Consider the following 26,666-nt stretch of genomic DNA (forward strand, 5'->3'; position numbering starts at 1 on the left):
ACAGGCAGCACCCCCAGTTGCCTGGAGCTGATACAGCTGGCTTCTAGAAACTTCTGACAAGTAACCAGGGCCTGGTGCGGCGCAGAATAACAGATTATATAATAGGAGGCCCAGCCATCAGCGATACAAAATAGACAGTGAGCGTCCCCGCCGCTGCCACCGCCTCCCGCCGTGGAGTTCCTCCAGCAGAACCACACCTCTGCACGCCTGGGCCACGGGTCGTAGAGGGGAGCTGGGCCTTGGGGGGGCTGTGCGGGCGGGCCCATCTGCCTCTGCTGCAGAGATCTGTCCCGGGCCTGGTTGTGGTGGGTGGTAACCGCGCCGGCCCCAGGGAGCCGCTGCCTTGCAGAGTCCCTGCCCCCTGAGCCTCATCTGGCCCCAAGACCTGCTCCAACCAACAGAGCGGGCTGGAGGTAGCGCGGTGCCAGGTTCGGGCCCACGCGGTGGGGAAGGGCTGGCTAAGAACTGGAGGCACAGAGGCTCCAACAGATATCTGCACACCTCTGTTCACGGTAGGAAATGGGGGGCACAGCCCAAGAAAGGGTGCATCCCCGGATGAATGGAGGAACAAAGCGTGTTCCCTACACAGTGGGGTAGTGCTCAGTCTTCAAAAGGAAGGCCCTTCTGGACGAGCCCAGAGGACACTGCGCTGCGCGGAAACAAGCCAGCCACAGATGAATAAATACTGCGTGGTTCCCCCTCCCTAAGGTGCCCTGAGGAGTCCCGTTTGCAAGGACAAAAAGTGGAAGGGTGGGTGGGGCTGGAGGAGGGGGACGAGGAGTTGTGCAGCAGGGACAGAGGAGCCTCAGCCTTGCAAGACTTTGAGTTCTGGAGGCGAGGGTGGGGCGGGGTAGGGTGGGCGAAGGCACCTAATGGGACCAATCGGACACTTAAAGGTGGCTACAGTGGTCAATTTTACGTTACGTGTATTTTACTACAATAAAAAAACTAAATTAAAAAGAGGCAGCGGCGGCAGAGGCCTGCGCACATCTGCGTTTGTGCTCTGGGGGGGAAGCAGCCGCCATGGAGGAAGCCCAGCTCTCTGGAGATCCCCTGTGAGGAGCCCAAGCCAGCCGTGGGGAGCAGTGATGAGGAGGGGAACCGCCCACCCAGCCAAGAGCTCCAGCCAGCAGAGCCAAGTGGCAGCCCCGACAGATGAGCCATGGGTGGGGGGGGGGGGGGCACCGCGGGTGTGGATCTCACACCCCAGGCAAGCTGTCAGGGCTCACACCAGCGGAGCAGAGATGAGCTGTCCCCACCAAGCCCCGCCCAAACTGCCATGTGGTAAGGAGATAAAACGATTGCTATTTTAAGCCCCCAAGTTGGGGGGCACTGTGTCGCAGCGAGGGGTGACTGACACAGTGGCCGGGATCTCTGACGGCTTTGCAGGAAATGCCTGTTCCTAAGGTGAGACGGACGGAGGCCCTTCACATGCTCACAGGTGGGTCACAAGGACAAGACAGCGTCTGAGTAAGTCCCAGGAGGAGACTCCTTTTCTCCTCCCCAATCCCAGCGGAACACATGCTGAAATCAAACAGTGGCTGTGAAGGCTGGGGTCTCTCCAACGATCTGTCAGAGCAGCCAGGCCTTCTGTTGATGGATTCGACCGTCCTGTCCAGAGCAGGGGTGTGTACACTGGGCACAGAGACCTCCCCGTGTGCACGCAGGGGGAGTGACCCCAGGTGTGGGGCTGAGAGTTCTCGCTGGGATGACTCTGGCTGGGTCAGTTCCCACCTCCAGGATCCCTTTCATCATGTGTCCAGTGAGGAGGCTGACCTCTAAGGGGCTTCTCCATCCAGCCCCAACATGCTGTAACCTTCTAGTTTTGGCAGGAGGGAGGGTGGAAACATAATCCAGAACACTGAACACAAGCCAGAGGGCCGACACTGAGATTGACAAGGCAGGCACACACACTCCTCCAGCTCTGCCCCAAGAACCTGCTCTCAGCTCTGTGTCCTTCACGGTTCATTCCTTCCCTAGTGCTTCCTGTGCCACTCTGGCTTGGTCCATTTTCCTCTACCTAAATGACAACTATAGCCCCCAGATTCAAGTTGGGACTGGGAGAGTAGTTCTGTGAGTAGGGGAACATACACTCCTTCCAAGCCAGACCCCTAAAATGCCCAAGTGATCCTCAATGCCCTCACCAGCTGACTGCCAGGTCCAGTGGAGGACCCCAAGGGAACCCCAGGGGGTGGCAGAAACAGCACAGGAAAGGATGCTGGACCCCCGAGTCACTGCATGGACCCCTAAAATGCCCCAGAGCATTCAAGTCAACTGCAAGACTGATAACAAGCCTTTATTGGGATGAGCCCCTGAGATGATTATATCTGCTTGTTATAGCAGCTAGCGTTACTTATGCTAACTAACACATTCACCAAACCGTTACTATGGGTCAAACACGTGAAGGACGCACAAGAGAATCGGGCCCAGGCCTGATCTTGACCCTCTCGGCGTCACCGACCTAGTTAGCATTTCAGAGAGGTCAGATACCCACCGGTCTGCACCCAGCAATCACGCGCAGAACACACACCATGAGGGCATCTTCAGGATCCACGCTCCACTCATACCACGTGCTTCCAACAACCCTACAACCTAGGTTCGCCTCCCCACAGCACTAGACGAGTAAAGAAAAAAGCCAAAAAGGAAGGAGAAAACCTATCCTAAGACTCCTGAGGACAATCTATAAGCAAATGAGTAACAGTTTCAGCTGTGTGCCTCCTGGTAGGCACAGCAAAGAGGGAAATCCACCAGGCCCCGGAGCTCTCACCAACAGTGAGAAACATCCTGGCTCATGCTGAGAAACCAGCGTTTCCCTGCTAAGAGCTCTCAGGGAATGCTCCCGGCGGTCTCCATGGAAAGGACTCAGTGTTCGGGCAGGAGGAGGCAGGAGGAGGCCGAGCTTGCCCTGAGAGCCGTCCCCTCCTGATGTAGCCCCACTGGCTCCCAGTTGCGGTGAGCTCCTGAGTAATTCCTCCTCCACAGCAGCACACGATGACAGTGGAAGCGAGTTATCCACCCTACCACCGACGGGCTGTTGAGGCGATGCAGTAACTATTGTCAGACACGTGCCCGGCCTTGGTCCTGATGGAGGCTCATCCGTCGGCCCCGTGCCCGGCTCGCTCCCAACCAAAGGGGGGACCTAAGAGAGGGGTCCACAGCCCGAGTCTCAGCCCCTGCAGGCTGGGCGCAGCGCTCTCAAACTCCCACACTCTGCTGTGTCTGGACTGAGCACCGATAGTAAGTCTCCCTTCCATTCATCAAGGATGCCTTCAGGCCTCGAGGGCTCCAGGCAAGACTTCGCTCGGCAAGACCACTCAACTCTGCAGCCACTTTTGTGGGGGAGGAGGGGGCTTCTCCAGGATCCCGTGGGGCTGCAGCAGCGTCTAAAGCTGCTTCTGCTGAAGCTTTGTCACCCTCAGGGGTGGTGGGACAGGGACAGGGCTCTGGGGTCATGGTTCCAGGAGGACAGAGGATGGTGGCCTGCACCTTGCCTGAGTGAGAACTTCTTCCTTCTGTCCATGGGGCTCTGCTGAATTGTGATACCAAGCTGAATTTCTGGGTTGGCATTAAATGTTTTCCTTTTTTAAAGAAATACAGGGGTGGGGCACCTGGGTGGTCATTGGTTAAGCCTCTGCCTTCGGCTCAGGTCATGATCTCAGGGTCCTGGGATGGAGCCCCACATCGGACTCTCTGCTCAGCAGGGAGCCTGCTTCCTCCTCTCTCTCTGCCTGCCTCTCTGCCTACTTGTGATCTCTCTTTCTGTGTCAAATAAAATCTTAAAAAAAAAAAAAAAAACAACAACGAAATACAGGGTATCAGGTGGGCTGTTTTATTATTATTGGCTCAATTTTAGTAAAAGCAAAATGTAACGTTTTGAGTCAGTTCAAAAGTAACGACTTTTTTCTTTTTTTAAAAGATTTTATTTATTTATCCGACACAGAGAAATAACAAGTAGATGGAGAAGCAGGCAGAGAGAGAGGGAAGCAGGCTCCCCGCTGAGCAGAGAGCCCGATACGGGGCTCGATCCCAGGACCCTGAGATCATGACCCGAGCTGAAGGTAGCAGCCTAACCCACTGAGCCACCCAGGTGCCCCAGAAGTAACGACTTTCTTGACGGGAGGCGTACGCTCACTGCCTACCCGCGGAGCTGGGTCAGCTCTGGGATCACAGTGGCCTGCGAATCTGGAGGTCATGTCACCTTCCTGACGAACGTGAGTCAAATGGAAACTCATCACAGGTGTCTGGGTGGCCTCCCGTGGTGGCTTCGAGCTGTGACAGAGGCTTTCAGATGGGTGCACTGTAGAGAAGGTGGGGCTGTGTTTCCGTCAACCATGAACCCACAGCGCTCTGGGCTCTTTCACTGCTCTTTAACCCTCTAAGACTTAAAACGCCCCAGACAGGGTGTTCAGGGCCCGGATAGCCATGCAGCCTCCTCGCCTCCTGGAATCGGAGTTTGAGCTGTGCAACGTGGCTGAGACTGTGGCTCAAAAAGACCGCGAATGGGTCGCCCAGTCCCAGGGTGGCCAGGACATGCTGGCCCCGATCAGGGGGCTCTCTGCGGTCTCAGAACCAACCCAGGGGCCTGCTCTTTCCTGGGACGCGGGCTTCGCTCTCTGCAAGCAGGGTGAGGACCAGAGACCCACACATGGACCAAGGAGCCATCGCCAGACACGCCACGAGGCCCATTTCCCACCGAAGCAGTGTTGCCTGCATGAGTCAGCTCGCGCACAACCTCTAATAGCAGAGGCTCGACTGGTCACACCCCAGCACTTCAGGCTGGGGACAGTGCAAAAAGGGGACAGTGCAAAAAGCTAGGCGACCTCTCCGGGATGCTCTTCCACACGGGTCAGATCCCTGGAGCCCTAGCACCTACTCAGCGCCTCCAAGAGGTCTCAGACAGACGTCGACTCCCCTCCCCAGCTTCTAGGTGAGACAAGGCCAATGCTCTTTTTGCAAACGTTATCGGAGCCACTGGGGGCACAAGAGTATGGTGACAAAGATTGCACCCAGTCCCTGCTTGCCAGCAGCGTTCATACCAGGCTCAGAAAACACCCAGCAGCAGCAGGCCAAGGACAAGCTTCTTGTATCATTTCCAAGACAACACCTCACCTCAAGATGGGGGAGATCAGCTTCAGGCCCTCACGTCAGAGACGGGATCTTTTCAGGGACCACAGAGCCCTTACGGGCCCCACCGAGCTCTGTCCCCAGCGAGGTCTCTGTCTCCCACCCTCCAGACTGGCTCTCACACCCCAGTGGGAGGTCAGCACCGGCCACCATCAAGCTCTTGCCAGTTCAAGGTGACATGAGAACACGGTTAATGAAGCAAACTGTTCAAAAAGCCCCATATATTCTTTTTTTTTTTTTTAAGATTTTATTTATTTATTTGACAGACAGAGATCACAAGTAGGCAGAAAGGCAGGCAGAGAGAGAGAGGAGGAAGCAGGCTCCCTGCTGAGCAAAGAGCCCGATGCGGGGCTCGATCCCAGGACCTGGGGATCATGACCTGAGCCGAAGGCAGAGGCTTTAACCCACTGAGCCACCCAGGCGCCCCTAAAAATGTCCCATATATTCTCTTTTCATTCTTAGATTAGGTCTTTCCTATTTTTTAGTGTCCTCTTCACGAGATAGAACGCTTGCTTTTCTGTGTATGTGGTTAATCACAGAGGACACAAAATTTAACATCTTAACCATTTGTGGAAACATCACCACCATCCCTCGCAGAAATGTGTTATCCTCTATACCCCTTAAAACATCTGTGGGTCGTATAGCTCTTTAAAAATGTCCTGTGGCACCTGGGTGGCCCAGTCGTTAAGCATCTGCCTTCGGCTCAAGTCATAATCCCAGGGTCCTGGGATCGAGCCCCGCATCAGGCTCCCTGCTCAGCGGGAAGCCTGCTTCTCCCCTTCCCACTCCCCCTGCTTGTGTTCCCTCTCTCGCTGTGTCTCTCGCTGTCAAATAAATAAATAAAATCTTTAAAAAAAAATAATGTCCTTACTTATTTTGTAATTTTACAGGTTCTGGTGTCATTTCTTTTTTAAAGATTTTATTTATTTATTTGACAGACAGAGATCACAAGTAGGCAGAGAGGCAGACAGTGAGAAGGGGAAGCAGGCTCCCTGAGAAGTAGAGAACCCGATGTGGGGCTCGATCCCAGGACCCTGGGATCATGACCTGAGCCGAAGGCAGAGGCTTTAACCCACTGAGCCACCCAGGCACCCCCCTCATGTCATTTTTAAAGCATCTGGTGCTTCTCAGATCCTTGGTAATGGACAAGTTGACAGAGGAGGGGGCGATCCCCCACCCCGGGAAGGCCCCACCTGCCCGGAGGAATCAAGGGCCCCCTCCCCTGCCGTGTACAAGTGGGCACCTAATGGGAACCGGCGTCCTTAACCGGCTGTGCCAGGAACTCTGCTGGAGCCGCCCTTTGCGGTGGAAAAGGCTCTCACACGGTTTTCTCCAGATTTTCATTTTACTTAAAAGCTCTTCCTTGCCTGGGGTTTTGAGGTTAAAAACCACCGCCTCGCACTTACACACTGTAAGTGGGAGTGTAAATCGGTGCCACCCTTATGGAGAGCACTCTAGCAGCAGCTACGGGAAACAAGGAAAACACTCCTCGACCTAGCAGCTCGGCTTCTGGGAATGCGGTGCGCGGACAGGAGAGGGTGTTGGCGCGAATACCTCCGTACCAGCTCGGAGACTCGCTGCGGCCGCCCCTGCCATTACAATACAAAATTCCGTGAAACGGATGTAACTAACCACGATTCCTCCACAAAGCCCATTGTTAAAAAGGCCTGGGCAAGCTAAGTGAGCCAACAGAGGACCACCGCCACGATTTACCAATTGTTAAGTCCAAACAGCGGGAGCCCAGCGGTAGGCAGCCATCTGTGTGCGGTTTTTTCCGAAGTAACATATATTTGTCTATGCAGAGAATCTTCCCAAAAGAGTACACACATGCAAAAGACATAGCGAGGGGAGTCACCCCTGGGGAGCAGAACAGGGAAACCGCGGACCAGACTACAAACACGTCAGCTTGGTACCAAGTGTAAGGTCTTTGTGAATCCAAACAATGGTTTTCATATCAAGTATGGCCTTTATCCTCTATTTTGTTTTACTTTTATTTTTAACTAACCATCACGCCCCATGTGGGGCTCAAACTCACAACCTTGAGTTCACTGACTGAGCCGGCCAGCGGTTCCGTCCTCTCTTTTACTATTTCATTGTAACCAATGAATGGGTTTTTTTTTAAAGATTTTATTTATTTATTTGACAGACAGAGATCACAAGTAGGCAGAGAGGCAGGCAGAGAGAAAGGAAGAAGCAGGCTCCCTGCAGAGCAGAGAGCCCGATGCGGGGCTCGATCCCAGGACCCCAGGATCATGACCTAAGCCGAAGGCAGAGGCTTTGACCCACAGAGCCACCCAGGCGCCCCATAACCAATGAGTTTTAAGTTCTCATAAATCAAAAACTTACCTAATTTATTTTTAAAACGTGGCTAATGCCTGGCATAATGTCACATACAATTTTTTGTGTGCGTTTTGTAATTTTTTTAATAAATGAAAAAATAAGTAGATGATTAAGTGAAAGAATAGTGAAGAAAAGCATCTGAAAAATTATAAATGTTCTTTGAAGACTAGAAAGCTGTGAGTCTTGAGTTGTTAGGAAAGGAAGAGAGTGGAAACACCATGGCTGATAACTGATTACCTTGGTAGAAAAAGCAGACTCATTAGAGGAAGATACACACCACGGACAGCACGGCTAAGTTGCTGTTAGAAGTTTACCGGACAAGAGGGCATCTGATGGGCACCTGGGTGGCTCAGGAGCATCTGCCTTCAACTCAGGTCATAATCCTGGGGTCCTGGGATCAAGTCCTACAGCGGACTCCCCGCCCAGCAGAGATCCTGCTTCTCCCTCTACCTCCGTTTCTCTCTCTCTCCCTGTCTCTCATGAATAAATAAATAAAATCTTAAAAAGGGGGGGGGGCATCTGGCTGGCCCATTTGAAAGAGTTTGAGACTCTTGATCTCAGGGTTGTGAGTTCAAACCCCACACTGTGTATAGAGATGACTTAAACTAATTTGTTTTTAAAGGGAAGTTTATTAAATGAGAGTTTTTTTAATTTAAAATTTAGTAACTATATATCTTTTTAAAAGCCAACATTTATCATTTCTTTTGATATAGCAGAATGCAAAAAAAATAACGGGTGGTCCAAACGGTTTTAAAATATTTTTAAGACCATATTCCAGTCTACCTTTTAATTGCATGAACCACATACTCCTATTAAAGAATCAGAAAGTAGATCAAAAAGCTATCAGTTTCCAGGGAGGCAATAACACTTTTTAAAAGCTCCCCAGGGACTGGTGCAAACCCAGCTTGGGAGCTCTTGCCCTATTAACCTCCACGACCCCGTCTGCCAGCGGGCAGCAACCTTGACCCTTTAGAAGCTGGCTGACCAGCAGCGCAAGGCCACCGGGCTGCCAGGACAAAGCTGTCACAGAACCCAAGAACTTCAGTCCTTAGACAGTTACACTGGCCTCACAGGGGCTCGTACAACCACCATGGCTAAACTAAGGCAAAAAATTAACAGCAGCAAAACCACACCGAGGAGAGAAAAGGAAAAGAGAGCAGCAAAAGGGAAGGCTACCTAACAAGGAATTGGTGGGAGCCGGTGGGAGCCGTGGCCCGGCCCAGCCCTCTGAGCAGTCCTGCCCCCGTGGCCAAGCTCCATCTGCATCCTCGTGGGGCCGACCTGAGAGCGAGTCAGCCATCCCTCAGAGACTGAATTATACCTAATGTCCCCCGTTCAGCAAAGAGAGGCAAGAAGCGGCTTCGAGAAGGAGCAGGAGCATTACCGGGCCATAGGAAGACCACCTCAGCCCCAAAGCTCATGAGGGGACCTCATCCGAATGACCACGTGTGGCTTCATCTGTGTTCTGGCTTCTCACAGGGCTTCCGACACCCAGACTCTGCTCACCAGCCACCCTGGGGATGGCCAGGCGGGGATGTGAGACAAGGTGACCAGGTGACCCTAAGCGCCCATCTTTGAGAACATATTGAGGTCCTCTTTCCACACATTGCGTCCCCAGCCCAGGATCAGTGCTGAGCCTAAGACAATGGCCTCTAGCCTTTGTAACAAGAGCCAGATGGCATGCAAAGGGGCTCAAGACATTCTCAGAGATTCCCCAGAAGTGTGCGAGGATGGCGCTGGGGTCCCTCTGTCACCAACAGGGAAATTCAGCTCCAGGGAGCTCAGCCTAAACCCCCCCAGGCACAAAGTGGGAACACCAGACTTGGGACCCCGGGGTCCTGACTCCAGGCCATACCCTCCATCACCCCAACACTGGATGGGAAGCTCAGCCCCATGGAACAGCCTCGACCTGACCCCAGCAGGGATCTGGAAAGCTCTGCACTGCATCACTGTCCCTACAATCCCCCTGGGATTCTGGGCTCCAAGGAGGCAAAGCAGAGGCAGGAGCTGCCTGAGACGGCCTGGCCGTTACTCGTCTTTCTAACCAGGGTGTGGACACCCAAGCCAGGGCCTAAAGTGCTTCTTCCCATCAATCTTCCCATCTGTGACCTCTGGCACCTAGGAAAGTGATGGCAGTTACACACCTACTCTGGGGCTTGGCCGCCACGCTGTCTCACTACTTCTAATTCCTTTCAGTGTGTCCACTACGAAAACTTAAGGTGAACACTGTATGCATTTCAAAACATTAATTCTCCAAGCTCCCTTCCAGGAGTTCCAGGAGCTCCATTTCCTTTTCCCAGCCCGTTGGCCTGGCTTCGGTCTACCGAGATATTCAATACCGATGGCAGGGCGTGAGCGTGTCTCAGAGGGACGCCTCTCCCAGCGGCGGCTTCTAGACACTGTCATGACACAGTCTGCGATAGCGTCCTGTGCCCCTCGAACACACTTTGCAAGATCCTGCCACAGTGTTTCGTTATTAAGGAGTATGTTGCTATGGATTGGAGATGTCCTTTGTCACACTGCGATCTCGTGTCTACCCCTCAGTCTCTAGGTTATTAAGAGGAAGGGATGTTGAACTTTATCAAATGCTTTTCTGGACTCTATTGAAAGCAACATAGTATGGCTTTCCCTCTTTCTGCTCTTAGCACATTTCCTAGTAAATAATCTTCGGCTTACGTTTCTGAGACTGGTCCATAACCCAGTATAATATGCACGCACACGCACACACACGCACACACACGTGCATATGCACGCACACCATCTGAACAGCAAGCTAGTGTCTGTGATTTCATGTGTCACGCACAGGGCACAGTGAGGACTGCAGGAACCACATGTGAATTGGATGAATCACAGAGGGCTTCCTACAGGAGGCGGAAGAGAAGACTCAGGAACATCTGCAAATGGGTCCTGCCTCTTGGGGAGCCCAAAGGCGAGCCTTCCTAGCCCGGAATTTCTTCCGCAGTAGAACAGAAATGATCATAGAGCGCAAGAGCCCTTCAGAGCCACCCAGCTCAGCCTCCTTCAACTGCAGGGGGAAACAGGTTCAAAGAGGTGAGCGGATTTGCCCAAGGCCACAGGCCACCCCTACAGGCTTTCTTGGCTTCAAGGGGAGGGGAGAGAAACAAAGCGAGCTTTGAGATCTTGGGCAGAAAAAAGCAGAGAACCCCCGGTGTGTAGGACTTTCCCTATAATAAACATTCTTCTTGTTGCTACCTAGGAGGGGGCCTGAGTCAGGAAGCAGCCAGGGTGCCCAACTCAGGGTGTAGAGGAGAGGGTCGGAGGGTATGCTGGGGAGAACGGGGTGATCCTGGAGCCACCCTCTCACACACCCAGGTCAACAGGGATGTCCCTACCTTCTGGACCAACACACCTGAGCAGACACACCTGAATGGCTGTCCCTGGTCATTCCCTCATTCCTTCAACGGGTATGGAGACCACCCTGGGCCGAAGGGGTGCCCCCCAAAATTCATGTTCTTCTTGGAACCTCAAAATGTGACCTTATTTGGAAATCGGATCTTTACAGATACCTTAGTTAACATAAGGTCACACTGGACAAGGGGGGCCCTGACCCAATATGCCTGGTGTCCTCACAAGAAGACAGCCAGAGATACACACAGAGAGGGAGGGCAGCCACATGGAGACAGAGGTGGAGACGGGAGTCGTGTGTCTGCGAGTCAAGCCACACCAAGGACGGCTGGCCACCCCCAGCAGCTAGGAGCGAGGCCTGGACCAGATTCTCCTCCAGGGCCTCCAGAAGGAGCCAATGCTGCCTACACCCTTCACATGGCCTTCTGACCTCTAGAAGTTTCCATGTTTCAAGCCCCACGGTGCGCCTTTCGCAGCTCCAAGAATCAACTACAACGACAGAGAAGCAGCCTGGGCTTTGCCTACAGCAGGAGGCTCCAAGAGGAACAAGGGGAGCTTGGTGTGGCCTGGACCGCCTCCAATCACATCACCCCTCTGTCCAGTGCACAGGCCTCACCCTCCCAGCCAGCCGCACCTCTGCTGCGCCGCCCGAACTCTAGGAAGCCTGCGACCTCTCCCTGGTAGAGACCCAGGATCCCGGCAGCTCGGCAGGCCACAGCAAGGGTGAATCACAGGCTCGCCAAGCTCCTTGAGGCACCGGGCACCGTGCGAGGCACACATTCTCCTAGAAATCTCACAATCACCCAAAAGGCAGGTGAGCCAAGAGAAGCTGGGTGAGACCAGGTGACCCACTTGGTGCTCCCGGCAGGTCCGTGGCAGGGCCACACACCCACACTGTCTGCACGGGGCCTCAGCCGTGTGCGGGGTCCCCATTCCTCCGCACACCCCCGCCTCACTCCCCCGGGGGCTGCAGCTGCACCTGCCCTCGGCAGAGCAGGCTCCCACTCGCTCTGCAGCTGTGGACGCCAGGGACCCTGGGCAGATGGCATCTGCTCTCTGAAAAGGTATTTATCTTTCCACTCACATTGAGAGCAAGCAGAGCCATAAAAGGACATGCCCGACGTCAGGTGCACAAGTGTTCCATAGAGACGGATGTCATGCACACACGGGGACCAGGCTTGGCTGTTAACTGCCAGGAACACCCTCCCCAGAGAGCAGGGGGACCAGTGCACAGGCTTGCCACTGAGCTGGGAGGCCTCGGCTGGGGGGAAGCTCTGTGCTCCCTGCAAGTAAAAGCAAGGTGGGACCCAGCCGAAGTCTCACCTGAGACGCCAAGACAAGCCTGATTAGGGTTGTTCTTGTTTTTTTCTTCCCCCGCTGCCATGTTAATCATTTTTAAGTGCGCCGCTCAGGACATTCAGTGGTGTGCAACCACCACCACGATTTCCAGAACATTTTCATCGCCACAAACAGAAGCTCTGTACCACTGAACACTAGCTCCTCCTCCAGACCCCGGTCACCACCGTTCGACTTCCGGTCTCTGTAAACGCTCCCACTCTGGGCTCTGTGTACAAGTAGAACCACACAATACTGTTCTTTTGTGGGGTTCCTTTCACCCACCTTTATACTTCTGAGCTTCACCCACATTGTACCGTGTGTCAGAAACACCCTCCTTTTTTTTTTTTTTTTTTTTTTTTTTTAAAGATCTCTTTAGGAGGGCCTGGGTGGCTCAGTCGGTTAAGCGTCTGCCTTCAGCTCAGGTCATGATCCCAGGGTCCTGGGATTGAGCCCCGCATCAGGCTCCCTGCTCAGTGGAAAGCCTGCTTCTCCCTCTCCCACTCCCCCTGCTTATGTTCCCTCTCTTGCTGTGCCTCTCTCTGTCAAATAAATAAAATCTTTTTTAAAAAGACTGATTTGCTTGAAAGAGCAAAAAAGCAGAGGGAGAGAGAATCTCACACAGACTCTGGGCTGAGCACGGAGGCCGACGCGGGACTGATCCCACGACCCTGAGATCACGGCTTGAGCCGAAATCAGGAGGTGGCTGCTCAACTGAGCCCCCCGGGCGCCCTCCCCTCCTTTTTTATGGCCAAGTGACATTCCACTGGCTGGAGATCCACATTTGTCCCCACATCGGCTGATGGACAGCTGGGGTGTTCCCACCTTCTGGCTGTGCACAGTGAGGCCAGGAACATGGCGTACAAACACCTGCTCAGGTCCCCGCCCTCAGTGCTGGAACCACTGGGTCCCGGGGCAACTGTCTCACCGTTTCAGGAACCCCCGGGGCTGTTGGCCGCAGCAGCTGCCCGCATCACTCACCGACCAGTGCGCACAAGGCTTCGCATCTCCCCATACCCTCATCCACGCTCGTAATTTCCGATTTTCGGATAACAGCCAAGCCTGAGATCTGAGAAGGAGGATTCTGAAAAGCGGGGCACGTGCCCACTTGACCTCCGCGATCCCGTGTGGAGCCGCGGAGAGGGTGCCGCTTGGAGAGTCGAGAGAGACTAGTCTCAGCCCCAGTGCCACCCGCTGCGCGACTCTGGACAAAAGCTTCAGCCCCTCGGCGGCTCGCTTACGACCACCACAGCGACAGAGCTAAGGCAACAAGTGCCCCTTTCCACCGGAGGCAAGGCGGCATATTCGCCCCGGAACAGAAGAGAGTATTTTCATCAACTCTGCAGACGGCACATCATTCATGGGTGAGGGGTAGGTTTCAACCTCCCTCGATACAGCTTTTATGATAATGTACAGAAAGGACCCAATGCTTTTTCCCTCCGACCTCCTCTTTCTCCACCTTCGAATGGAGAAGCCAAAGGACAGGGAAAAGGAACAAGATGAGGGAGCAGGAAAGACGCTGGATGATCTACGGAGGGTGACCTTGGCGTCACACGGACTGGACACGCTCACACACACACACACGCACACACACACTCACACACTCATGGCATCCAAACCTCACTGTAGCCACAAAGTTTGCCCCCAGTCGATTATGTCACCAGATTCCCAACCTGTCAGGTGAGGAAGCAGAAAGCCCAGGGAGAGGGAGCAACCTGCCCAAGGTCACACAGCACAGGGCACGTGGAGCCTCGGGTCTCCTGTTGCCATCCACCCGAACACGGGTGGCTGTGGACGCTGGCCCCCACGCCGGGTGGGCCCCAGAGCGCATTCTTATCCTTCCGTGAGCAGCAGTAGCAGCGTCTGCCTGTCTGTCTCTTTCACACACACACACACACACACACACACACAAGCGTGCGCACACACACATACACACACAGACTGAGGTCTTGGAGAAGCTGAGGCTGCCCAGGGAACCAAGTTCCAGGAAGGATAAAGGACCCTCTCCCCTCGCTGGCAGGAGAAGCATGAAGCCTCGTGGGTCCCCAGCTTGGTATCTCCATAGTGACAGAGGCTGTGGGGCTAAAAATAAAACCTCCACCTCCTGAAACCCCCATCTGTTTGGCTCCAGCTGCGTGGGGGCCTGCCAAAGCTCGGTGCCCCTCGGTGACCAACACCTAAGCAGCAAGGAAAGGCAGTAAAGACAGGGGACAGCAGAGCCGGGTCCCTGGTGACACAGATCACCGTCCGTGATGCCCCTGGAAGAGCTGGCCAAGCCTGTCACCCACAGGGTCCCGGGCACATGGGCTCCGTGCGCTGAGAGCCAGCCAGCCGGCCAGCAAGGAGCGCCTCGCCCCCAGGCACAAGTGTTCCGGCACAAACAAGGATTCTTGCCACCGCCGCCTTGGGAGGTTCCACTTAAGGCTGGGAAGTCAGAAGTGTTTTTTCTGCAAGTGCACCCTGGGACAAGCTCGTCCACTTAAAAAAAAAAAAAAAAGAAGAAAAGAAAGTTTACATAACGCTTAGACTCCCGGGTGGACTCTCAAAAGCCTACTTAACTCCCAAGTATGTCCGCGGTGGGGTAAACCATCTCAAGGGGCAGTTGAGCCCGGAGTCTCAGGGCCAGAACGCCCGGCTTTGAGTCTCTGAGCTGCGTGTCCGTGGGGCAGTCCTGTTCCCCTCTGGGCCCGTGCTCTCCTCTGTGCAGCGGGGCCAACTGCCGAGGGTTGTCAGAAGAGGTGCCTGGAGGTCTCAGTCACCCGGGCACGTGGGAGGCGGTAATTCTGTGGGTGGCCTAGCCAGTGAACCCCCACCATGAGCCCTCAGCCAGCAGTGTACACATGGAACGCACCCCCTCCACTCTCCATCCACATGAACTTCCACAAATCAACCCCCTGCCTCAGTTTACATTCCAAGTCATGTGCAACTTGGGTCACAACCTAGGATTCCTAGTACGATTTTAACTATATTATGGTTAATTTTTAAAAGCCTTAGAATTCTCAAACAAAGCATGCTGAACTGCAAACCCTCATTAGCCACCCAGCCCTAGGTTAATAATTAAGCACGCCTAATTGGCGGATATGGAAATGTACGGCACAGCGTCTGAGGCACCTCTGCTCACCAAGCTGGCCCCGGGATGGTAATGCATTTCCGAAATCAGCTCATAAAGCTAATTCACATCGAAAGTTAATTAGCCTAATGAAGGCAAGTGTGACTTAGTGAATTCCAGGCTGGCTTTCTGCTCTGACTCAGCCACCCCAAGAGGCTGCCGATGTCATCCCTCTGGCTTTGATTTCCTGGAGCACTGAAGGAGGGACCCAGGGGACAGTGCTTCAGGAGGCCGTGTGTCTCCTACTACCATCAGCAGGCATCAACAAGTGCTCTGAAAGCCACCAAGAGTCAGGACACACGGCTACCACCTTCTCCTGGGGCTGGCATTGGAACCTCATGAGGGAGAGAAACTTCTAGCAAGTGGGTGTCACAGGGGAGCCCAGGTGGGCAGAAGGCCAGGTACCACCAGGCCTCACATCCCTGGGCGGAAGACGGCGACTCAGTGTGCCACCCACCCCCACACACACACATACACATCCAGTCGCTGCAGCCCCACAGCCTCCCTGCACGGGAGCACCTCCACCCCACTGGATGGAGACAGCAACCCATGCACAGAAAGGGGCAACCATCAAAGGCCAAGCCCCTCAGAAAGGGTACAGCTCCTGCCTCCGGACCCCCAGGCCCTCTGAGCCTGGCTGTTTCACTGTCCCATCCACAGTCAGCAACTCACTGGCCCAAAAAAAGCCCAAGTGTCCATCGACAGATGAATGGATAAGCAAAATACAACCCGACCATACAGCTGAGTATGATTCAGCCAAAAGGGGAAAAAAAAAAAAATGCAGGGGCTGCTGGGTGGCTCAGTCAGTTAAGCGTCTGCCCTCAGCTCAGGTCATGATCCTGGGGTCCTGGGATGGAGCCCCACATCAGGCCGCCGGCTTGCTGGGGAGCCTGCTTCTCCCTCTCCTTCTGCCCCTCCCTCTGCTCATGTTCTCTGTCTCTCTCTGTCTCACAAATGAATAAATTTAAAAAACACAATGCAGTTCAGTCACAAACTACAACCTACAGCAGGGCTGGACCTCTAGGGCATCATGTTCAGTGAAGTCAGTCAGTCACAGAAGGACAAACATTGGGATTCCATGGACACGAGGCACCCAGAAGAGCCCTGCTCACAGAGACGGGAAGTGGCAGGGTGGCCACTGGGGGCTGGGGGCAGCGGAGAGGGTGTCCGTGTTTCATGGGGACAGAGGCTCACTTGGCGGGAGCTGAGCACATTCCAGAGACGGACAGGGGCAGGGTCACACGACGGCGTGAGTGCTTCCCGCCACCAAACTGGACACTCAAAACTGGCTCGGGTGGTGAATTTGATGGTGTGTGTGCCACCGCCCACACAAAAAGGAATGAGGCCCGGACCCCTGCTTCAGTGTGGATGAACCTCAAAAGTGTCCTGTTTCTGTGAAAGAAGCCGGACGTATAAGGCCGCACGTTGTGCGACTCCCTCTCTGTGGGACGCCCAGAATAGGAAAATCCATAGAGACGGAAAGTAGATGAGAGGCAGACAGGTGCTGGGGGAGGGGTGGGGAGTGGCTACTGACGGGTATTTCCTTCTGGGGTGATGAGAATGTTCTGGAAGTGGACGGAGGTGGTGCTCACATGTCATTGTGAAGGGATTATCCAATACCGAACTGTCCGCTTCAAAAACGGTTCATTTTATGTTCTGTGAATTTCATTTCAATTTGCAGAAAGGGAAGGACATCGAGCAGCTCTTCCCGCCTGCTCCCTGGCTCCCGGGGGCTGCACAGGCTGGAACCCCCCCTTCTCCCTCTGCGTCCAGGCCTGAGCATAGCCAGAGGCTGGGAATCCTGCTGGGTTCTCCCGAGCCCCAGTCGGGACAGTCGGGCAAGCGGCCACCTCCGCACGTCTCCTTGCATTCAGAGGTTTCGCGAACCCCTTTCTCCAAGTTCACAACAGGGAAAGGCACTCTAAGGAAGCCGACGAGGGATGACTTGGTCCCTGCCCTTGAGAGCCCCACTGGTGGCTGCGTCACCTGGCCTGGGAGCCGTCTCAAGGTGACAGTCATCCAGGGGGTGACGTATGCAGCGTGAGGAGCTCCAGGAAGGATCTCTGTCTGGACCAAGGACCCAAGCCCGTCTCTCTGGACATACGCCTCTAGACCTCTGGGTAAAGCAACCCTGTAACGCTTGCTGAAGGGACCCTGAACCGAGCCAGAGGCCCACCGACACCACCTGCTCCTCTCAGCCCAGGGCCACAGGCCTTCAGCTCACCTGCCCGCAGGAGCCCTGAGACACCAAGGAGGTCAGGCCAGAGGAGGGGACAGCTGCAGACCAAGCAGACCCAGCCCCAGATGAGAACCCAGAGTGGGTGGCGAGCGAGGCCTCCCCATTCCGGACCAGCTCGCTCTGGAGGCTCAGGCTGAACGCTGCCTTCCCCCTTCCCTCCCCACAGGGACAGACCGGCCATCAGTCGCCACTGGGAGGGAAGCTGTACCCAGTTCAGGGGGGAATAAAAGGCCCCAGACCCAGCCAGCGGCCCTAGGCCCTGCTTCGTGTCTCCGATCGTGAGCCTCCCAGGTGCACAGCTGGCAGACTGGACAGCGGGGCCGGAAACTGGCCGCAGCATCGCATCCAGAGATGGCCACAACCTCGAGCACACAACCCTGTCTCGGGGAATCTGCTCTAAGTTTGGGAGCCCTCTGGCCTCTTGGAAAAGTAAAAGCTGCAGAACCAACAGGAAAGGAATTCTGTTTTCCCCTCTGGAGGAAAAAAAAAAAAAGAAAAGCAGCAAGAAAAATGCATACAAACCCAAACTGAGAAGGATCATACGAGCACTGCTGAACCTGAACCGGATCAGGAAATGCCGATGGGACAGAACACCAGCGCACGGGTGTGTGATGACGGGACTGAACACGAGTGTGAGGGGTCAGGACCACGCAGGGTCAAGAGGGTGCTTCCTCTGCGGTTGACCCGAATCACCACCTCTCTGAGCTACAGTGACCCCATGTGCGAAACACAGCGGGAGAAAGCACTGGGTGCCAAACCATGACTTTCTGAGCCTCGGTTTCCTCACCTGTAAAATGGGCACAGCAGCATTTACAAGAGATCAAACGAAGCACATCGGGCGGAAACACTGTGTATCAGAGGGTGTTGTAAAAAGGTGGATAAATGAGAGACGGCCCTTCACCTCTGACCTCTCCCAACGTGGTCATCTGGCCCCGAGTCATCACCAGCCACTGTGCTGGGCACTGGGGATTCGAAGGCACACAAGCCACCATCCCTCCACGTGAGGAGCCGCTGGGCCAGACCAGGGATTCCCCCTATGGTTTCCAGAGGGAAGAGCCGCCTTCTCCTGGAGCAGGAATCTCGGTATCTAGAAAAGCCTGTAATGAAAGGCCAACCTAGCTGGGTATGAGACACGTGCCGTTACTAGCCCACACCCTCTGAACCCCAGTCCTGCAGCAACCAGATCACCAGGACAAACGTGAGGGAACTGGATGGCCCAGAATTTATAAGCCAGACTCCATTCACCACCGTGTCCTTGAGTCTCTACTGTGCTCCACGCCCAGCCCCAGGATCTTAAGGTTTCAGGGAAATGGAAAGTCATTCCTCCCCGTGGAAAGGTCAAAGCCTTGGACTTGGTTTTTTCCAGGGCTCTTTCCGGCTTGCCCGGCTCGATCCATAATATTCTGAATTCCTAGTTTCCCCCCTGCTGGAGAGTCAGGCAGAACATTCCTCGGGAAAGAGACCTTCAGCCAGGGGAAATCACAGAGGTAAGAAAGAAAAACGGGGCTGTAAACCGCGGTGCCCACGCAGAGCAGGACGGCCGGAGCGGGTCAGCAGTGGTTCCCGCGGACTCACGATGCCACAGTGAGTCACCGAAGGCTGGAAACTGAAATAAAGCTAGCGTTCTCTCTCTCAGCGCAGGACGGGCGCTCATGCTGCATACTAATGCAGGGATCTGTTCAACGCTACTCCCGCAGCAAAGACACAGGCGGCACAGCGTCCAGCTGCAAATTAATGAGCTCCTCTCCACACTGGGTTCATACACACCGGGCTCTGGACCAATTAAAGGGGCCACTTCAGAACTTTGCTTCACTGTGTTGGAAAATGTCACCCGCGCATAGGAAAAAATGAGGTCTTGGGCGAGGCACGTCCGGTGGATGGCTAAAGGAGCGTGTGTGCTTTCAGAACTCCTGAGGCTTCTGTTATTAATGGTGTTTTAGCGGTGGGTTCTTGAACACATCAAACAAATTTCCTTTAAACGAGTAGTTACGGGCTGCCACTGGGGAAGGCTGCAGCCCTCCCACCTCCCAGATGGTTCAACCACAATAAACGTTTGGCCTGTCAGATGCACAACACTGGCGGACTGATGGAAACATGCTGTGGCCAGTGAACCCAAAATACACGCGAAACGACGGTTTCCCTACACGGGAGCCGCTGAATTGCCTCCATGTCTGGCCGTCCCTGATGAATGCCCCCCCCACCCCCTCCCTCGCTGAGCCGCACTTATGTGTGGTTTCCAAAGGCCTTAAATGCTTTTTTCCATTGTGATTACCCAAGAGGGAAAAACTGTCATTGCAGAACATGTTTGGGTTGTTTTTTTTTCCTTCCCCTCTCATGAAAACACAAGTGAAAAGTCAGCTCTTACAAATTGCCAAGAAAAGCAAAGCAATTAATGGGCCCTCCAGTAGGACAGAGTAGGGGACCGGACTCTCTAGGGCTAACCTACCCTTAGCAGAGCTCTCAGACCTGCCAGGAAGCCCCGCCTCTTGGCTGTGCCCGGGGGCAGCTGTTCTCCACCGAAAAGGAAAATGGTCTCCTTATTCTGCACCAACACACTCCCACCCCCATGCCCCCTGTGAGAGATGGCGTTTCAAAGGGCTGCAGAGACAGCAGGGGCCGGCGGGGAGGACAGCTGGGAGTACCCTCCCCGACCAGAGTGCTGCCCTCCACCCCTCCACTGGCCTGACACAGCACCCCGCTGCCCCGTGAGCCCCCCAGCAGGGGCTGGATCCTTTGGCGGCACGAGGCCAGGTAAGGCCAGCAGGCTGCAGAGCCTGACTCAGTCCTGGCAGGCCAGCAGTGGGGGAAAGAGCTGGCACCGGGCTCCACAGCCCCGCCGATGAGTCAGCCAGACCCTACGGAGGCCGAAGTGGAAGGACCCCAGCTGCCAAAAGAGAAAATTCTGTCCATCACCAGGAACCACCTCTGCAAGGGGAAACAGAGCCTCGGAGAGAACGAGCGGGCATCTGAATTACCTACGTTCCAGCTCTGCACGGGGCACCGGGGCAAAATGCTTTTGGAAAGGTTGCCAGGAGTAAGAAGGCCAGGATATGAGGCCACAGGAAGCCCCACGCTGGCCTGAACCCCCTCCCTAAGTGGGTCGTTCATTTGGGTGAAGGACTGTCCTCAGCTCCTCTCAGCAAAGAGCAGTCATAGGGACCCACGTGGGCTTGCTGACCCCCCCTCTGTGTGCGTGTGTGTGTGTGTGTGTGTGCACACGCGTGTGGCCAGCAGAGCTGTGGCAAGGTGAGGTGGGTGCCCTTCTGGAAGAGGGCACAGGGGAGCCAAGGGAGGGGACCGATGCCAAGGGCTCTTCCTTTCTCTGGTACCTGAGACAGCAAAGCCCGGATTCCACAGCCCCAGCTTCCAGTCCCCTGTCTGTACTGCACACCACTGAGGGGCCCTGTACTAATGCCGGGGATACCACGGGGACAGACACAGATGATAGAGATAGCCCATGAGGTCCCTGCATGGGGAGAGACATGAGGGGACAAGAATCTGACTGCAGGGGCGCCTGGGTGGCTCAGTGGGTTAGGCCGCTGCCTTCGGCTCAGGTCATGATCTCAGGGTCCTGGGATCGAGTCCCGCATCGGGCTCTCTGCTCAGCAGGGAGCCTGCTTCCCTCTCTCTCTTTCTGCCTGGCTCTCCGACTACTTGTGATTTCTCTCTGTCAAATAAATAAATAAAATCTTAAAAAAAAAAAAAAAAGAATCTGACTGCAAGTACAGCCACAGATGAGGAAGAGCCAAGCCGGGGGGCCAAAGCGGGGGTGGGTGCAAACCTTGGCCTGTGCAAGCAGGAGCGGGTTAGGATACCTCTCTGCCCCCCAACTCTGCCCTTTGTAAAATCTGGGCAACAGTCCGGCCTTATCTCTGAGGAATGCCGTGGCGCTCACATTCAAACAGGCCATCGTGGACATGCTTTGCCCATACAAGTTGGTCCTCATTATCCGTGGATTCCGTATTTACGAACTCCTTACTCGCTACAAGTAATCTTCATGGGGCTTACGCGGTCATTTGCCAACACGTGCAGGGTGGCGACAAATTTTGAGTCCCCCCAGCGTGTGTGATCGAGGCTGAACAAGGAGACGCTCTGCCTTCTGCTCTCAGCTCTCAAGACCAAAAACAAGCATCCTTTTCGGGATCCGTGCAATGCTGCATTTTTCACATGTTTGTCCTCTTGTGTCGGCCGCCTCACCCTCGGAAGGGGCCCCAGGCCCAGTGCCGGAGCACGCTCCCGTTTCTGAGCAGTGCCGCACCTCCTGGAGGAAATACCTGAGCGAGATAAGCCTCGTTCAGGTGTGAGTGACAGCCGGCAGCAGCTGTGTTCAGTGTTAATGGATAACAGCATCTGTGAAATATGGCATCTTCAAACGGAAACATAAAACGGGGTTAGGTATTGATCGGGGAACAAATGTGTGAGCAGAGGCGCGCAGGAACCTGAGCCGGTCCGTCCCCTGGGCTGGTGGTTTTGTGCTCGCTGATGTGGTGTGTTGGTGGCACTGCAGAGACAGAAGGGCTGGGGCCAGGGAGCCTGGGCTGTGTGCGCACGTGCTGGACCATATATCCTCCCTGGAGGTCTTTTACTCAGCAGGGCTCTCACTCCACGGCTCAAGGGGACACATCCACACCCTGCTTGTCCCAAGGGTCTGAGACTCCCCCGAGCCCTGCTGCTGTTTTGGTGACTCTGCCTCTCCCCTGCACCCCGACTCCTGACCCCCTGCCCACAACAGGAAAGCTTTGCGAAGGGTGAGGGACTTCAGCAGGAGAAGATGGGAAATTGCTTTCTCTATGCTCCTCTCCGAGGCTATGGCTTGGGGTTTTGACGTGTCTGTTGCCAGAGCCCAGCCTGTTGGTTCATTTTCTTGCCGTCCTCTGGCAAGGGCAATTGTTCATGTGAGTAATGAAAGCACACGCGAGCTCCCCTCTCCAACAGCGCCCCTGACGTCGTCGGCCATAAGGCTGGAGCCTGGGTCTGTCATGGTGTTTGCAGGGCAAGGGGGTGAGGGAGTCAGTACCCCTATACCCGTTTTAGGGGAGAAACGGGCCAACACACAAGGCTGCTGCGGTCCTCCTTGCTGGCGTCAAGAGCGAGCACTGAACTGGTAATCGGGGACCTGGCTTCCAGGCTGAAAGCGGGGTCCTGGGCAAGTCGCTTCTCTGCTACAGGCCTCAGCTTCTAGTCTTTACCACCGTGCAACCCTCCCAATTCCCATGTTCTTAAGCACTCTGCCAGGGCTGGAGACAATGGGAAAAGGCATCATCAGACCCCACACTTTCCCCTTCAGACCAATCCCCTCCCTTCACACCAGAACTTTTCTGGTGGGGCCCTTTGTGATTAGACCCTATAAACCCCACACACCTTTACAGGTGCTGTGGCCATTAAAACTCAACCCATTCTTCAAGGCCTGTTCAAATTCCACCTCTTCCAGGAAGTCAGCCCTGACTTCCTTACCCAGAAAGGGCGTCTCCTCCTCTGAATGCTGCCTGCCACTTAAATAATTTTTTTTAAGATTTTATTTTTGAGTAATCACTACACCCAACGTGATCCTCAAACCTACAACCGTGAGATCGAGTCGCATCCTATACTGAAGGAGCCCGCCGGGTGCCCCTGTGCCTGCCGTTTAGGTGACACCTATCACACACAACCTGTGTTAACTGGGAGGTACCTCTCCCTAACCACACCGTGAGCTGGCCTAAGTTTTACATACAATGTTACTTATTGCATTTATCTCACTTATCTATCCTGATGTCCAGAAGCCTTTTGTGATGACTTATAAAGAATACAAACAGAAGAGCACTCGGGTGGCTCAGTCAGTTAAGCGCCCAGCTCTTGGTTTCACCTCAGGTCATGATCTCAGGGTCATGAGATCGAGCCCCGCATCTGGCTTGAGATTGATTCTCCCCTTCTCCTTCCGTTCCTACACTCCCATCATTTGTGCATGCTATCTCTCTAAAACAAAATAAATAAATATTTTTTAAAAAAAGAATAGAGAGGGATCTACACACACACACACACACACACACACACACACACACACACGAAAGCACGCACAAAGGAAATAGAAAAAAAACATGCTGACCAGAAGGCTCAGTGAATATGGTTACTGAACAGAACACTGTATTGTGTATCAAGCATTCTAGAAGCCAAGAAGAAAAGGTAACCATAATCATGGGGCGCCTGGGAGGCTCAGTCGTTAAGTGTCTGCCTTCTGCTCGGGTCATGATCTCAGGGTCCTGGGATCCAGCCCATCAGGCTCTCTGCTCAGTAGGAAGCCTGCGTCTCCCTCTCCCACTCCCCCTGCTTGTGTTCCCTCTCTTGTTGTGCTTCTCTCTGTCAAATAAATAAATAAAATCTTTAGGAAAAAAAAAAAGGTAACCATAATCAATCAGAAAGTGCGAGCGGCAAGGGGAGACTCGGGCAAAATGGGGTACAAATCGAGAGCCTTTGGGCAAATCCGTGGATCTCCCTGTGTTTTAGTTTCTTCCTCTGAGAAAACAGGGGAAGAACATGTGCACGGAGTAGACACACAGTGCAGGTTTTCTTTCCCGGTTCCTTCTCATGGTTGGAAGTACAGCGACCTAGTCTCCTGCAGGCAAGGCCAAGGATGCCTGGCCCTAAACCGGAAGAGAAATTTTTCATGCGACGCTCCGTTGGAAGCCTTGAACAGAGGGAGTGATGCCCTCTGCAACCGCTTCAGAGCAAACCAAACGTAGATCGGCCACAGCTCCCTTTAATAACATCCCCGGGTCCCCAGTAAAAGCCGAACCAACATCAAGGGAAGGAGCTATGGAGAAGCAACGCAAAGACCGCGCCCGGCGGCAGGGGATCGGGTGAAGCTGGCCTCCCGATGGCTGTCTGCAAAGGAGCGCATCTCCTGTTGGCACGGCTGAGAAGTGGCGAGCGAGCGCGTGACTGCAGACTCTGACCATGGCCCCTGCCCAGCACGGAGGCCCCAGGAGCCAGATCCTCAGAGTCCTTCCGTCCAGAGTACAAGGCCCACGACATCTTTTTCAAAAGCACCAAGGCAACGATCTTGAAGGACCAGAAGTTTCCTCTTCTAATCTTTATGTGTCACTGCACATCCTCCATGACTGGTTCTTCTCAGAGACCAAGTTGGAAAGACGTAACCAGACGGCATGGCGAGGAGAACGTCTGCTTGGTTTTAATATTGGCCTCAGAGAGGGAGGAAAGTTGGATCCCCCGAGAGAGAAGGTACGAGAGTCGACTTGGGGTGAGGACCCTTGACGTCATCGGAGCTGACCCCTCGCCATTCACCCAACATTCTCCTGAGAGCCCACCCTGAGCCAGGCCTTGGGGATACAGAGAAAAGCACTCCAGCACCACTCCCCCCAACGCCCAGCCTAAGTAGGAGGCTGGGGGCCGCCTGTAAACAGGAGCCTGCTGTTCCACAGCGTGCGTCCCATTAGGGTAGCACAAAGGTAAAGGTGATCAACCTTCTCGAGGAAGGCGTGTGGGGACAAGCCTGGGTTCTGATAATAGAAAGTTGATAAGAGAGGAGAGGAGGCAGGGCCCAGATCCTGAGGGGCCTGTACCATGCAGAGGAATTTTCTCTCAGATTCATTAAGGACCAAACCCAGACCAGTAGAAACCAAGTGACTTCGTTAAGCGCACGCAGACACGGAAGGGCAGCCAGGCCTGGAGCCTCCACCTGGGTAGTCCAGTTCTCTACCCTGCTGCCTGCCACACACCGAGAGCTGTGGGAGGTCAGAGAGAAGGGCCATTCCACACTCAGCACCCAGAGAACAGCAAAGTATACACTGCCCTCGTCATTTAGCAAGTCACTCCCTACAAGAAAAACAATGCTGCCTAACCCAAAGCGAGAGGGCTGGGGAATCTCTTCCCATCAGGACACATGGACTCCGAAGACAGGAAAGACAATTTAACTGCAAAAGTCCAGGAGCCAGAGGAGCTGGGGCCCTAGAGGCAAGCTGGGGAGGGGGCTTTGACTCCATCTAGCCGGGGACTGTGCCCACGGTGCTGAGCCAGGGCGGGGGACTGGGGACGAATCAAACTCCAGGCCTCTCCTGCAGCAGCTCCCAAGCCAGCAGAGGAGATAAAAAGCAGGCACAAAAAGTAACTGTAAAATAAGGCAGACAGCGGTAAGAGCCACACGAGAGACATTAAAGTGCTGTGACACTTTGGAGCAGAGACAGTCGGTCGCACTGGGGGCCTTGGTGCTAGCTCAGGTCCAGAGGAAGGACGGGGAGGGCCCAGTCCTACCAGCTTCAGTGACTCCCACATGAGGACTGGGGTGAGAGCTGGTAGCGGACCCAGAAAGATGCTCAAACGAGGTGTCCTTTAGAGAATCCCGATTCTGGAGAGGGGGACGTGGGCAAGCCTGAGACTTTGCAGAAGCGCCCCAGCCCCTGCGTCAGAGGTAGGGAGAAGAGTGTAGAATGAGGAATCTAGAATTTCTATATAGGGGCAGCAGCTCTGCTGAAAGGGGACAAAGCCAGAGGACTTGCCTTGAAATGACATTTGCTTAGCAAGCACATTGTTTACTTAGAATGTTGATTTGGGGTTTCTTGGGGGGGATGGTATTTGCACATTATGGGGGAGGAGGAAGTGTCCCCCTTCGCCCCCAAACAGCCATCAGCCCTGCCCCTGATAAGAAAGGATGAGGGGCAGGGGGGAAGGGGCAGCTGCCTGCCCTAAGACAGCGGCGCCTCAGGTTACAACAGCAAAGGGAGACTCTCGGGATGGAGATGGGCCAGATTTTCCTCCAGCCCGAGGGGCACCTGGAGCACCTTCTTCTAAGTTCTGGCCCCCCTCGGAGGGCCACACCCCAGGCTTAGGCCCCAGACAACCCACCCAGCCACGGCCAGAGCTAGAGGGATGTCCGGCTGCAGGCGGGAAACGGCAGAAGGCTGGACAGAGGGCTGAGCCCACCACTTCCTCCCGGCCCCTTCCCGGGCCCTTCCTCCGGAGCGCGGGCCAGACCGGACAGGCCCGGCACCGCACACACACCTGCCCCTTGACCGCGGTGACACTTGCCACTGGGGGAGGGGAGTCCTCCGCGCCCCGGCCGCCACCGACGGAAATTGGGAAATTAGCATTTGGGGCCCGACTCCGGAGGGCCGGTGGGTCTCGCGGGGGCGGGGGGCGCGGGCTCCGGGGCGACTTCCTGAG

At 54.7% G+C, this 26,666-nt stretch overlaps 1 protein-coding gene across 13 annotated transcripts in view; it reads right to left on the reverse strand.

The window, feature by feature from the left end:
- The window catches only part of PITPNM2 (phosphatidylinositol transfer protein membrane associated 2), a 135,479-nt gene that overhangs the window by 108,146 nt on the left and 667 nt on the right, over positions 1-26,666 (reverse strand). For 7 of the 13 annotated variants that reach the window (XR_009345936.1, XR_009345937.1, XM_059140003.1 and 4 more), the window contains exon 1: positions 13,147-13,195. The exons of the other annotated variants lie outside the window; for them this stretch is intronic. Coding sequence is in view for 5 of the 7 variants with exons in the window: in XM_059140003.1 (XP_058995986.1) it covers positions 13,147-13,180 (34 nt within the window). In the remaining 2 variants the exon portion in view is untranslated. Of the gene's footprint in view, positions 1-13,146; positions 13,196-26,666 lie in introns of those variants that run through there. 13 annotated transcript variants of the gene reach the window in all.

This window comes from Mustela lutreola, chromosome 11 (assembly GCF_030435805.1).
Source record: "Mustela lutreola isolate mMusLut2 chromosome 11, mMusLut2.pri, whole genome shotgun sequence".
Classification (NCBI taxonomy): Eukaryota; Metazoa; Chordata; class Mammalia; order Carnivora; family Mustelidae; genus Mustela; species Mustela lutreola.